The 14,821-nt window shown below is 44.2% G+C and overlaps 1 protein-coding gene across 4 annotated transcripts in view; it reads right to left on the bottom strand.

Annotated features, from left to right (window-relative positions):
* The window catches only part of CYP39A1 (cytochrome P450 family 39 subfamily A member 1), a 28,793-nt gene that overhangs the window by 13,608 nt on the left and 364 nt on the right, over nt 1-14,821 (bottom strand). The window contains exons 1-6 of one of the 4 annotated variants that reach the window (XM_083856821.1): nt 14,627-14,733; nt 12,347-12,439; nt 3,994-4,129; nt 3,031-3,205; nt 1,304-1,453; nt 335-428 (exon numbers count right to left, since the gene is read on the bottom strand). In XM_083856821.1, the coding sequence (XP_083712947.1) occupies nt 335-428; nt 1,304-1,453; nt 3,031-3,155 (369 nt within the window). In that variant the 5' untranslated portion in view covers nt 3,156-3,205; nt 3,994-4,129; nt 12,347-12,439; nt 14,627-14,733. Of the gene's footprint in view, nt 1-334; nt 429-1,303; nt 1,454-3,030; nt 3,206-3,993; nt 4,130-10,659; nt 10,891-12,346; nt 13,262-14,626; nt 14,734-14,821 lie in introns of those variants that run through there. The other 3 variants (XM_083856820.1, XM_083856822.1, XM_083856819.1) reach the window with 3 other exon arrangements.

Here is a 14,821-nt window from a genome sequence, read left to right as displayed (position 1 = left end):
AGTGAAGGGTCTTTCTCTCACCTCTTTTAACTGCTCACTGCAGTGTAGTACTGCAGGCTGGGGATGGATCACAACTCTGAATCCTTGCCTTAAAATTCCCCTGGGGGAGATGTTAATTCTCAGAATTGCTTGAAATAAACTAAATGGAGGATCAGGAGTCAAAGTTATGGGTCTGTCCTACTGCAGGTGACAGCAATACTGGAACATTTGGGTATAGCTATAAAAGCTGACATATTTGACTTATTTCTTCCAGTACTGAAGTAATTCCTGCTCTCCATCACTTCAGTCAGAATATACAAGAAAGTCATCTTATTTCCTACCCTCGGATGTTTACCTTGGAGGCAGTCTCTGAAGGGTTGGTCCTTTCAGCATCCAACACTACTTTCTCAAATAATTTTAGAAGCCATTTTTTGGATTTAGACCAGTTCCTGTAAAGAAAAGCAACAAACAAGAAGCACTTAACTGAGGCAGCACAAACCAACATTTCCTTTTCCATGAGAAGCACTCCTTGGGTTGTTTTCCAAAAGCCCCTGGGCAGCAGTCAGCTGATGAACAGCCAAGTGTCAGTCTGACTGACAGAAGTGATGACTGGCATGAGGAACAGCACGTCCAAGGCCTTCACCTTGGCCAGACCTCCTCTTGCAGCCAGGATGTGGGACTGCAATACTCCTACATTTTCATACCTTTTTATTACAGGTTGTCATTGTTGACTTGGACAAACTGCTTAGGAGAGTCTTTTCAAGAATGATCCTCTGGAAGAAAATCAAGGCCATTTTTTTAGAGCATCCTCAGTTCTTTCTGAAGGTATTTTGAGGTGCTAAAGGTGCAATGATGGCCCTGAGAACACTGACAGTGTCTGGAAGCACCTCCTCAGGGTTTGGGTATCTCTACCCAAGGTCACTTCTATGACAGTGCAGCCACCTAACTTGGGATTGGTATTGGGAAAACAGCTGAGGGGTGGAAAAGAGCAGAGAAACACCTCACTGGAGGCCCCCTGAGCTGAGGGACTCACATTTAGGCTCAGGCCTTTGCCCTTTACCTCATTTTGCTGCTTCCTGACAGGTCGAAGCTGGGCTCTGCTCACCTAAGCCAGGTTGTTTCTGCTTTATGCCAGGAAAATGCACAAGACAAGGTCAGAACCTTTTTGAAGCATTTAACTAAAAGTCTGCTTCACCTGAGGCCACACCATCAATAAAAACTTTTTGGGCATCATCTTCCAGGGGAAATGTCTCCCACGGCTGATACTGCAGGAAGATAAATGTCTATAGTGGGTACACCACAATCATCCTCTCTGCCCCTTTACCTCAGGAAGCACTCGGGCATCTGAGAAGCGTATTCAAAGTCCTCATCATACTTCTGAAAATGCTCTTCAAACTCCTTTATTTCACTTGGACTGGTTGGGCAGATGCCCTTCCCAAACAGGGTGTTCACCACTGCTGGATACATGACATGCCTGCAAGGACAAGATGCCCAAGACTTAGGGGCCACAGGAAAGTTGTTGCAGCAATTTTAGACCAGGATGCAGCACGTTGGATTGCCAGCCCTGGAAGCTGTGGGCCTCAAGGGTCACACCAGTATGGAAGAGCTGGCACAAGGCTCACACCTCACCCACACATTTATTTCAGATTTTAAACAGAGGCAGAGATACACAGATCTCAGGCTGTTCTACACATGGCTGAACTTCACCAGTTAGGGTTTGGTCACTTGAGTAGGAGCAGAAAGGCTCTGGCCACCAAGGTCCTCCTCTCCCCATTAACCACCCCGCTCATTTCAGGTTGACCTACATGAACCTTCTGGGCATTGCACAAACCCCTCTGGACCAAATATCCTGAAACATCCTTCCTCTGGCTGCAGCTTTCCTGGACAGATGATGCTTTTTCAGTTTCTTTTCATCTCACTCCTTTGTTCTTGCTTCTCTGTTATCCTGCAAACTCTGAGCTCCTTCCTGAGACCCTTCTCATGTACTCCAAGAAACTCTTGTGCAGCCTTTCCTGTATCCCAGATGCTGCTAAACTAGTATTTCAGGGAATAGCACTCCCTTTTCTGATAATTAGGAAGAGGGGGCCATCTGGTGGCTCTATGGATTTAATTTTGAGACAGCTAAATAACAATTATTCAGAATGTCACATTCCAATACTTTTACTCTGCCTTGTTTAGCAAAGCAGAACTGATCACCCCCTACCAGATTTCAAAGCCCCTCTCTCCCACATTTTTCCCCAGTTAATCCAAATTGCAGTAACTGCAGTGAGAGGTGCCAAGTGATTTAACTGCAGTAACAACTGTATCTTACTGTGTTATGCAGAAAAAATGCAGCAAAAGACAATCTGAATGTGAGGTGTTAGAAACAGGTCCAAACCAAAGGCAGTGTCTGTCCCCATCCCTCAGAGTCTTCCAGGCCAGGCTGGATGGGGCTCTGAGTAACTGCTCTAGTGGAAGGTGTCCCTGTCCATGGCAGGGGATGGCATGAGAGGATCTTTAAGGTTCCTTCCAACTCAAATTATGCTGTGATTCCATGAATATTCAACTTGTAGTACAGATGGACAGATGGACAGACAAAATGTAGGTGTTGTCCCAGATAATCAAAAGAAGGAGTTAAAAGCGTCGTTGCTGTCACATGAAACATTTTTTTTTTTACATGAAGTTCTGGCAGCCAAGTCAGTTGCAGAGGGTCTTAGTTAAGCTTCAAGCTAAGCTTGGCTCAAACATGAAAACTTCTCAACCTGCAGAAGATTAAGCATTTTGTCTGTTCCTAAGTTCTTTATAAATACTTGAAGCTTTTTTCCCATCTTTTGGGAAACAGGATTTGTTGGAACATGCTGTATTTTCTTTCTTCCAAACAGGCAATTCAGATGCTTCTCCTAACGAGGAGAAACACCTTTACATTAAACCCTGTCCACTCTGAAAACCATGAAGCTGTGATGAGCATCCTGACAAAAATTTCCTAAGACTGAGCTCCAGCTGCTGTACAGAAACATTTCTCTCCCATGCAGGACACCTCTGAGCTGGAGATGTGCTGCACAACTCCCTTACCTGACCAGGTCACTGAGGTCGCCTGTGCCCTCCTTGCCCAGGTGAGCCATGTGCTCATGGAGCTCCTTACACAAAGTGCCTGAGAACATGTGCAGATTAGAGGGACTCATTTTCCCCTTCATCATGCTGTAGAGGTTACCATGGTTCTGATAAAATGCTTCTGCAGGAACAGAGACTAAATACAAAATGAAACAGAAACGTTTTGGAAAGTAGATTTTTTGCTGAAAGACAGAGTGAACATTTTTACACATAACTTTTGACTCTAATTTAAATGCCTTAACCCTCATTTTCCTAAAGTAAAATTCCCTGGAAGCTTCCTTGTAACCATGTAAAGATTTTGGTAATGACTCTGCTTCTTCCAGTCTGTGTAACATATTCCTGCCACATGAAGCTTCAGTGCCACAAGCCACAATCCAGAGATTTCCCCCCAGTGGGATATACAGAGATGTGCAGGCACACCACAAAACTGAATGAAGTGAAAAATAATTTATCCCAAGGAAAAAAACCAGTTTATGTCTCCATGCTATAGTGGCACATCCTCATAAACACCTCATCCTTTTCTAATGACTGTTGTACTACTGCGTAGCAACTAATTATTGCTGCAAGCTGATTTTCCAGTGAAGTGATACATTAACTATGATTGCTCTTAACAAGGTACATGCAGGTGGGGTGCCCAGCCACAGCAAAGGACCTGACCTCAAACTGGGGTTGCTGGATGGTAAAAGTAATAACAGTCCCTGAATCAGAAACTTCTGATTCCTTGAGATTGAATCCAAATCCCTTGGCTGGTTTACAGTACTGGGTCATCATGGAGAAATTGGATTTCACCATTTCATAGCACAGTCATGGATTAAAATAAGCATTTAAGGCTTAATCAAAAAGCCAACAGGCTTTTGGTTGGGATTTTATGTTCCTGGGTAACTAGATATGGTTTCCTTTAAAAATGAGACATGTCTCAGTTACCTGCATTCTTGACAGCTTGTTGTACTGCCTGTTCAAAATTTAAGTCTTCAGATTTAAAAAATGCTTCAGTTCCTTCTTCCTCAGTCACAAAAGTGAACCGTTTTCCCAGAGCGAATATTGTGAACACAGGTCCATGCTGGAACAAACAAAGATTTCCAGTCAGTACACTGTTAACACATTTTGCAGGAGCCCCAGCGTGACTTTAGTGCTGCTGAGAGGTCAGAAGGAAGGACCTGGTCATTCCTGCTCTCTGCACACCTTGGCTCAGAACTGCACAAAGATGAACATGAATCAGAACAAAATTTGCAGACTTATGACCAGAAAGGAATGTGGTATGTGCCTGCCTGACCTCTTGCAGAGTAGAAGAGATTCCTTCTCTTGAATTAACACTTTATATTTGAATTACATTGCTGTTTAAACAATACAACCTACGTGGATTGAGAGTATCCAAGGGATGGATTATCTACTGCATCCCTTGGCTGCCACAGCAAAGTACCAATACTGTAAAAATCCATAATCCTACTATTTCACTGTTTTAGCAAAAACTCCACCTGCATATTTTTAATATTTCAGGTTCACTTTCCTTTCCTGTCCTGTCTCCCAATACCAATAATTTCTTTCTTGTAGAGACTAATACCAAAATAGCTAACAAGCTTTGAGCAGAACAGATTGACTGACATTCAGGAAAGGTTTCTAATGCCATAAATCATTCTTTCATCTTCCCTTAATCTAATATCCTAGGGCCCTCTTGAAATTTTCAGCAATAGGCATTCAATTCTGAGTTCCTACATTATTAAAATTATTTCTGATATTTGTAAATACTCTGAACTAGAAAACAAATGTGCAATACCTATTGTTATAAAAAGGCATAAAAAGATTATTCTACCTTGCTCACATTATTTATGCCATTGACTTTAACCATTTCTTTTCCTGTTCATGTCAGTAGTGTAAATCCTGCTTCATCAAAAGCTCTTTGAAGCCAAGGAAAAGATTCCTCCTGGCATCAGCTGAATTTTGATTGTGTCCTTCAACTGCAAATTATTAAAGAAAGAATGACAGCTCAAACTCTCTGGGTGATAATACATAAAATATTGTTTTAATAACAAGTGCTCAAGGCCAGGTTGGATGAGGCTCTGAGCACCTGTCCACTGGAATTTGTCCCTGCCCATGGCAGGAGGTGGAACAAGGTGAGCTTTAAGGTCCCTTCCAACACAGACCAATCTGTGATTCTATGACTCTATAATTTCTAAGATTGCTTTTTGATGTCCATGTCCTCATCATCAGCCTGGATAAAAATCAGTGAATTTGTACCATGCTTGTTTTTAAATTAGACTTTTAAAATTTTAAACTAACATTAAAATGTACTTAAACTAATTGTCAAATAAAATTAAATTTGAACTAATAGCAACCTGCAATAACACTTAATTATTCAATTAAGTTCGCACTCAATTAAAGATTAGAACGCTTTATTTTAGGTGATTACACGTGAGCAAGATGTCTGAGCTCCCGTAATAGACATCAGAAATCAAGCCCATGCAGTCAGGGGATCCTAAAAACCAAATTGCCACACCATCTCCTGCACACCTGTTTTTGGAGGGAGCTGAACTGCCCTTGGACTTCACTGACAGCACTGACTGCATGTCCAGTGACCATCTTGGTAACCTGCAAACACCCACACAAACAATCTGTGTTTGAATCTCACCCAGCTTCCTGCAATCTATTTAGAATCATTAAAATTAGACCAATATTTAGCAAAATTGAAATAAGAAAGCTCCATAGATGGCCATCTCCAGAATAATTCAGCCTCACAGAGCAACACTGTGATGGCAGATATTCAAACACAGATCCTTCAGAAAGCAGAATTTTGTGTCCAAATAAATACAACATTTGATAAATGCAATGCAAAATTAAACTACTAAAAAAGGTTTGAGAATCAAACTAATAAAGGCAATCTTCCTCCCCAACAATAAAGACTTTTCCCAGCATGCCAGATTCAGGAAGTCTCCCAGTGTGGTGCTGAGCCTGATAAATCCTCAAGGTGTAAAAAACTGAGTGGGGAAGGAATCTGAGGTAGGGATTACAAGTCCCACCCTGAAGTCTTTCACTGAGAGTGATGGACTGAGACCTTGTTTTTAAGGAAGTATTGAGCAGAATAGACTTAAACAAGTTCTAGGTAAAACAGTGATAAATACTTCAACTCAGAACTCTTGAGGAATTAAAGAAGTTGCAGAACTTCCTACTGTGATCTATTAAATCATCCTCAGCAACAGGAGGATGGACAGGCAAAAGTGGTGCCAGAAGGACCTGGGAAGCCTCAAAGAGTCATTTTAGTACTCAAAAAATTACAGTAAGTGTATTTAAAACTGGGATTAGTAGTGGATAAATAGGATGTACTGAAAAAGAGCTTTTAGGGAGACATAAGGCTGTGTGGTGTTACAAGTTTTTCTAATTCATTCCTTGGAAGAAGAACTAAAAGTTTACTTATGATCTGGAGTAATTTGAGAGTCTAAACAATGAGAAGACCTAGAAATATCACAGAAGAAGGCTTAGAATAATGACACTCTGAAATTGCTCCAAAATCTATTATACAGGTGCTAATAAATGGCTTTAAACTGAAAGCAAGTAGGTTTGCATTGGATATTAGGGAGAAATTCTCTCTTCTGAGGGTGGTGAGGCCCTGGCATGGGTTTCCCAGAGAAGCTGTGGCTGCCCCATCCCTGGAAATGTCCAAGGCCAGGGTCTCTGGCAACCTTGGATAGTGGAAGGTGTCCCTGTCATGGCACAAGGGTTGGAATGAGATGATCTTTAAGGTTCCTTCCAACCCAAACCATTCTATGATAATTAATCTGGAGCTTTTATCTTACTAGGAAAGGAGAGGAAAAAGGATAACAAACATCTAAACCTGTCCTGTGCCTGCATCTTCAATTTAATTTGTGTTTCTGCCCATTCCATCTCAGCAGGATATTCTGAGCTAGTCGATGTCAAAGGGATGCACAACATGCATGAATATTTCAATAAATGGAGATTAAGTGGATTTAGATCCCAGGAAAAGAGGAAAATATGATCATTATACTCTGTTTCTCATAATGTAAAAGCTAATGGGCTTGAGATTAGGAGTTAGATGGTTTAAAACCAGACAGAATACTTTATTCATATGGGTCATGATTAAATTATGGATTGACTATTGTGTATTGCTGTGAAGCCAAAATTACACATGGGCTAACAAAAGAGATTAGGTCAAATCATCTGGCTGCAAATTCCAGACTAGCAAATCTCTTAACCAGGAGCTGGGAAGAAAAAGCAGGAGGCTGCATACTTTTACCTGGGTGTGCCCCTTACACCCTGTTACTGAGCATCTACTCATGGCGGCTGTCCCAGACAGACAACTGAATAACCAGACTGTTCATCTGTCAAAATATGTAATTACATTGATGTTACACTGCAATAAAAGCAGGTCCTGGAACGAGCTGTGGGGCAGTTCTGCACTTGTCTTATGGGAAGGTACCAACAGAGTGCAGGCTCTGCTGCCAGCACTACACCAGGTTACTGCTCTGAAACAGCTTTTAAGGACACCTCATAACATAGAGAGATAGAGAAAGCAAAATAAAAATCCTCTTAGGATTTCACTTTCACTCATGAAAGCTATTTTTTTCCAAAGAATGGGAAACACTTCAGTGCCACAGTGAGAAGCAGATTCAAGCCTAAGAAAAGTAAGACTCCAGAGAAATCAAAACTTCAGAAGGATGTTCTCCAAAATCCCAAAGGAAATTAGGGAAATAGTCATATTCTCCAGGGGCACTGACAGGGAGCCACCACTCTCAGCTGAGACAGCTGTATTGCACCAAGAGCCCTGCTGGGAGCCGGGAGCCCTGGGTGGGTTAACTCTCCCTTGGGTGCACAAACTCACAGTGTCAATGCCATGTCCCCTCTCTAGCTCAGGGACTGCAGCATTTTGGTCTTCCACACCTGGGACCAGTCCCAGATCTTCAGTGACTCAGCTGTGGACACTGGCCATGGAAATGCTCCCCCAGAAGCCTTCTCCAGCCTGCTCCCCTCCACATGTCCATTGCAGTGTAACCCTCACCCAGCCACACACAGAAAGCTGAGAGTCCTGGGACACAGCACCTGGTCCCAAATCAACACTCTCTCTGAGAGGGATGTATGGATCCCACAGGTCCCTACAACAGTGCAGAACAATCTCCTGGGTTTAACTGAACTCCTGTTTGCTTAATTAGCAAACTAATCAGAAGAATTTGAAATTCCTTATTAACTCTTACCATGTTTGCCAGGCAAAGTGTGGAGCCACATCCTTTGAACCCCTCATTAAGCAGCTCACCCTGTATTTTATTTTGCATGGTGGTTCTGGTTATTCCCCCTGCCCATTCTAGACTGCTGCAAAACTTTTCCACCAGGCAGCTTTAGGAGGAAGAGGTGGTATCTTTTATTAGATGAGAGATTAAATATTTTATTAGGGCAGGAGAACTTTCTTTTCTTAGTCTCAGTGATGACACAAGGGGAAAAGGAGACAATTCTTCCAGCCCACGTGTTCTTCCGTGGGAGGAAAATAGAAGCAGCAAACTCCAAGCAAAGGGCAGATGGGAAGCAGTCGAACTTTACTGTGTTACCCAGGGCTTCAGAGAAAAAACAGTGAAGGACAGACATATAAGGTATTAAGGAAGGAAGGAACTAAGAAAAAAAGAACGGAATTAAGAAAGAGATGAGTGTCACTTTGACAGTCTGAAGGATTAATCCAGGGGAGGAGTTTTCTCCTTGCAAGAGTCTCCCCTGAAGATCATGACCTTGCAGAGATGAAGAGGTTTCACATTGCCTGAAGCCTGTTTCTGCAACACCTTTTATGAGGGCAGCTTGCTCATACTAAGGACACTTAACCCTGCTCTGGCAGTATCCAGGACCCTGGAATTATTGCAGATGTATTTTGCAAGGCCTGTAGTGCCTGTTAATGACCCCTCTGGCAGTAGCATGTGTTTTATTTGGCTGCACTCTGCAACGGTGCCTACTCTTTTAAAAGGGAGCAGGCAGGAAAACTTATTTTTCCTGGCCTCAGCTCAGTGTGCCAGTGTGGGAGGTGGGAAGGGAGGGAGACTTTCAGTGCCTGAGGAGTGTTTAAAGAGAGGAAGGGGACAACAAACAAGTGGCCTTCCTCAGAGAGGGGAGACTGTCAGGTGATGGTGCCACAGGCAGGTGGCCAGCCTGGAATGGATGGATGGATGGATGGATGGATGGATGGATGGATGGATGGATGGATGGATGGATGGATGGTTGGATGGATGGATGGGATGGATGGATGGATGGATGGATGGATGGATGGATGGATGGATGGATGGATGGATGGATGGAGACATCCCCCCCTTGGCCCAGGGCGACCACAGGGAGAGGTCACAAGGAACTGCTGGACTAAAAGTCAAAGGAAAGGTCCTACCAGCAAACACACAGTAAATGGAGAGATGTCAGAAAGCCTTCTCTTCCTTCTTTGCTTGGAGTTTTCACCCAGTGAAAACGTTTCTTGTTCTAGTTTCTGTCTCAACAAAACTAGAGGTTTGTAAAGCCCTTCAGGTGTGTCTGGTGTGTGCAGGTGTGTCAGCAGTTGCCACAGCATCAACCTGGAGCCTGGAGGGTCTCCCGGCAAACAAACACCAAAATTAATTAACCCAGAGCCAATGAGTGTGCATTTGCACAGATGAAAGCTACAAGAGAGACACATTAATATAAAATCAAAAGTGGCCTGTCAAGCACAGATAAGCAAATAAACTCCAGATCACACCTCTGAGCTTACCCCACAATGCACCCAATGTGCTTTAACACAAGATTGACAGCTCTTGCTGATCTCAAAGATCAGATTTAATCCTCTGCTTTAACACCATGACTTTATAACAATTCAAAAAGAAATACAAGTATGAAATCTAGTAGTTCAAAATTAAAAAGCAGATGTTAAACATCCAGCATTTAATGATGGGTTTATTTTGTTTTCCGAAATTCAGGATGTTACAGTGGTTTCATTTTTAGCTAGTTTTGCAAGTAATGGGCTGTGCTATCCTTCAACATTGAACACTCAAGGCTGACTATACTGTAGTAGCAGATATAATCACTGAATGAAAGGGGGAAACTGGGGTTTATATCAGTTAAATATCTAGAAATTAAGAATTTGATCTCTTTCTATCCCACAGACACAGAAACAAAAAATCAAGTCCAGGGGGTAAATACTGACCCCTATGTTTGGTTAAGATTTTTTAGGATGGAAAACTTAGTCTGCCAAGCATGTCTGCGTTGTTTAAATGTTGAGGGACACCAGCTGGTGCTTAAAAATCTCACCTAACTTTAGGCATGCAAATAAATAGTTTCCTGGTTCCAGCCTTTGGCACAGAGCTTTCCACATAATCTGAAACCAAGATTAACACACAGCCAGACTGCAAAAGCAAACCAGCAGAGGATGATGGCAGCACAGAGATCGTGCCTGGAACAGATCCAAACTCACCAATGCTCACGGTACTACGCCGATTCCTCACCATTTAAAAGTTCCTGACGTTATAAAACGTGACAGGAAAGGGCAGAACAAGGCAGAAGTTTTTTTGGCCGCCTCTCCCCTTGCAGGCAGCCCCCCTGAGCGCGCACCCAGCAGCAGGGAAGGCAGGGCAGCACACGCATTACCTTCCTTCTGGCTCGCTCTATAAACTCCAGAGGAGCTTTCCCGAACTGAAACGCAGCTCCGAACCAAGGGATCCAGCCTCTGATGCAAGGAGGGGAGCTGGCGTTTCTGGGCTGGAACAAAAGAGCCTTGACAATGAGGAGCCCCAGGAGCGCTGCCAAGAGCAGAGCCAGCTCCATTTCTCGCTCCGCCGCCTGTCCCGGGCCCGGAGCTGCTCCGCCCGCCCGGGACCATCGCCAGGGATCCCTCTGCCGGCCAGCGCTGCCACGGGATGTCACCGAGCAGCACAGCAGCACGGCCCTTGTCCTGGAAAAGGCAGAGCCAGCTCTGCTCTGTTCTGGGATAAGGACCAACTCCGCTGCTTGCAAAACGTAGATGTTGCTGTGGCAAATCCTTGGACTTTGCACCAGTGGTTGGAAAGGCCACCCGGGCAGCCAGGGACACTGACAAAGCAGTGCAGAGCCTTCTTCAATTTTTTTTAAAAATGCGTGGTTTTTGTTGTATTGGGATTACAAAGCAGAGAGCCTGTGATTTGCAGACATTTAGCTTTCAGCAAGTCAGATGGCAAGAAACTTGTGCAGGCATCACCTGAAGCAGAAACCTTAAGAAAGGTATCTCTCACCTGTCTGAGATATCTCATTAAAGGCTAGATGTGTGTCCAGTGTCTGAGGAGCAGAGAAATGCTTCTGAGGTTGAACTGACAATTCAAAACCTGCTGGTCACCTCTATTATATCAGTGCCATGTCAGAAGACAAGGTTTCAGAGAGGTGAGATTAGTTTCTTTGCATGTGTGAAAGTGGCACATCGAAATTACTTACAGAATACATTAGGTATAAAAAACCCCAGGAAGTGCTGTCAGAATCTACCCCCGCACACCCTCAGCAGGTTTGAAGAGAACACAAATCCAGGAGGAGTGGCTGACAGACCAGATGAGTATGCTGCCACTCAGGGGGACCTCAGCTGGCTGGAAAACAGGCAGACAGAGACTTATCTCAAAATCAGAGAATAACAGCTTGGAAGGGACCTCAAGGATCCCCTGGTCCAGCTTTTCCTGGGGGAAAGAAAAAAAAAAGTGACTGCATGAAGTTTAGCAAAATGCCAAGTTCTGCCCCTGAATAGGAACAACATCACACACCAGTACAGGCTGAGGGGGCGCCTGTCCTGGGTGGACAGGAATTTTGCAGGTCTGGGGTCCTGGTGGACACCATGTTGAACATGAGGTGGACCTTTGCACTCAGGATCACCCTGGACTGCACCAGGGAAAGTGCTGCCAGCAGACTGAGGGAGGTAATCCTCTGCCAAGAGTGAAGGGCCAAAAAGGGGCTGGAGCATCTGTCATTTGAGGAAAGGCTGAGGCAGCTGGCACAGCTCAGTCTGGAGAGGAGAAGGCTCAGGGGGTTGTTCTCAGTGTGTATGAACACCTGAAGGGAGGGCGCGAAGAGGATGGGGCCAGGCTCTTTTGGGGGTGCCCAGTGAAAGGGCAAGAGGCAGTAGGCATAAACAAACACAGATACAAATATGGTTTAACTCCCTTCCTGTAGAGGAATGGGTGCACAAACAGGAACCTGTGTGCCTGTGCAGACAGGCAGTACAGTAAAAGCAGCATAGCAGGAATACAGCTGATAGTAGGAGATTAGGAACTGTGAAAACCAAGTGTATGCTCTTCATGCAAGAGTCATTCTGAAATACCTTGGGATGTTACATGCTGGTTGTAGGTGCAGAAGAACAAGCTCACATGACAGCTGTGACAAAAAAGGTGTTGATCTCCATTTTGCAAACTGTCTGGAACAAACAGATAAATCACTGTTAACTGTGGTATTTCTACACTTCTGTGTTTAGCTATCACAGCTTTTTATATGTTTATTTCCTGGTTTTATTTTATCCATTAAATTATTTCTCTTCCTATAAAGGGGTAAAGTGATAAGAGAGCTAAAGGCCTTGTAATATTGGAGAAAATTCATATTTTCATTATATGCATGGTACATTTTCATTAACTGAGTAATGAGTTTAAGTGATCTATGTGTACAGGTAAGACAAGTCCTCAAGCCTCTCTGAAGACATTCATTAAAGGCTTTTGTGTTTGTTTTGGCCTTTTTTGTTTGTTTGTTTAGGTTGTACTTTAGGGCATGATTTGTGAAGGACATGAGAGGCAAGGCACTGCTGTGAGGAGGACACAAGTACAATGGTGCAGCAGTCACTGCCAAGCTTTCCTCAGGCTGGGCAGTGGTTAATGCTCAGTGTTTTTTCCAAGTGAACTAACACAGAAGCACAGGTGAGGGCACTGGGCAGTCCAGCTGCCTTTCTCCAGCAGCACACAGCTGTCCCAGACCCTGCTGCACTCCTTCCACCCCATCTGAAGTCCACACTCCCTCCCTCCATGCAGCTTTTGGTCAAACTTGGGACAGAAACCAAAAAACTCCACGTCACTGAGAACTGAAATAAATGAACAGGAAGGATCCTCTCTGCTGGTGCTGTCTGGCTCAGGACTCAGGGATGTAGGAACTCCAGGTGTTTGATGGCTCTCCATGAGTACTGGCCCTTCTCCACACATCCCAGGGCTGTCCATGCAAGCCTCCACCTCTAGTCAGGCTCATTTCAAACGTCCTGTGGGAGGAGAATATTCCTCTTCACAGCCATCCCCCAATCATCTGGTTTAAAAAAGAACCTATTTCTTCAGGCTAAAAATGAACATAGAGAGCTGCTCCTTACATAGGATGCTGCAATGCTATGAGGTTTACTTTAAGGAGGGATCTAGTTGTTGTTTTCCACTCCCTAAAGCATGGTCAGAAAGAAAACAGAATGAGCTGTACCCAGAGGTGCACAGCTAAAGGATGATTGTGAAACCCTCATCCTGGGAGGTTTTCAGGGGACCCAGCAAGACCTTGGGCAACCTGATGTAACCCTGAAGCTCTCCCTGCTGTGACAGAGGACTGTAGGGTGACTGCAGGTGAGCTCTTGAGGTCCTCTCTGCCCCACTTTATGAGTTGATGATACACAGGCTGATAGTGTGGCACAAGCTGACCCAAGCCCCCTCAAAGTGCCACAGCAGATTTCATGAACTGTCCAGAAACAGGCTCTGAACCACTCATACCTTCCATACAGCCAGGGACATTTGCATTAAATTACAATATGCCCTCTCCCCATTTTTAACCATTTTAATTTTGTCAAGAGTTTGTTTTATCCCTGCATGAATTCTAATGAATTTTAACCCCAAGAAGGATCCAATTTAATACCATTTATTGGTGACCAATGAGACAGATTCATCCAACTTCAACTGAACATTTCGCCTGCAGTGCTCCCTTATTTTGCCTGAATTATTTTGAAGGGGACCACACACCAAAGCTTTAGGAAGTCAGATAGAGATATGGGGAGGTGTCCTGGGATAAGTTTCTGTGACCAAAAAAATCTTCCAATCAGCATGAGGATTACTGACTAATGGCTAATGATTAACTTAGGGATTCAGCTGAGCCTTAATGATAAATGAAAAGCTTATTTTGAACAGCACATACCTTAAACCCCGCCCCCCCCTTTTTTTTTTAATAATGAGAATCTTAATAGATCTAGAATAATTTAAGAGAAATTAGGACCAGCACACGACAGGACTTCAGCATTCAGCCAGGAAAAGAGGAAAAGCTTTAAACTTTTCACTTAAGGACTGTAAGAAGCGATCAATTCCTGCCATCCCAGGCTTGCTGGGATCCTTGTTCAAACTGCAGTGCTGCGTGCCTAACCCGCAGCCCCAGCTCGGCACGTAGCCTTTGCTAATGCAGCTCTTACTAAACCAGATCTGGATCAATTCATCCCCCCCGGATGCAGCTGCTCGACACGGGAACAGAGTTTGGGGCTCCCCAGGCAGTGCTGCCGAAGACAGCACCCGCAAAGCGAACAGACCGCACGTATAATCTTAAACTCTCATGAATGACAACGCTTTTTAATGTAGATAAATGACAAAAGCGTGCCTGTGTCTACCTGCAGTGCCGGTTTCCGGGCACGGAGCAGCCTTGGTGACAAACTACATTTCCCAGGAGCCCGTTGAGCCGGAGTCTCTTGTGTCACTGCAGAAGGACCTTCCAGCTCTGCAGAGCCGCTGGGGCTGCTGCAGTTCCCGGCGCTGGCGCTGGAGAAACATGACCTTCAGCAGCTCGTCTGCTAAAACACCCCGAG

Source organism: Zosterops lateralis (genome assembly GCF_965231275.1).
Source record: "Zosterops lateralis genome assembly, chromosome: 3".
NCBI classification, from domain to species: domain Eukaryota; kingdom Metazoa; phylum Chordata; class Aves; order Passeriformes; family Zosteropidae; genus Zosterops; species Zosterops lateralis.
The sequence above is the reverse complement of the archived record's forward strand: the minus strand, read 5'-3'. Positions and strand labels throughout refer to the sequence as shown.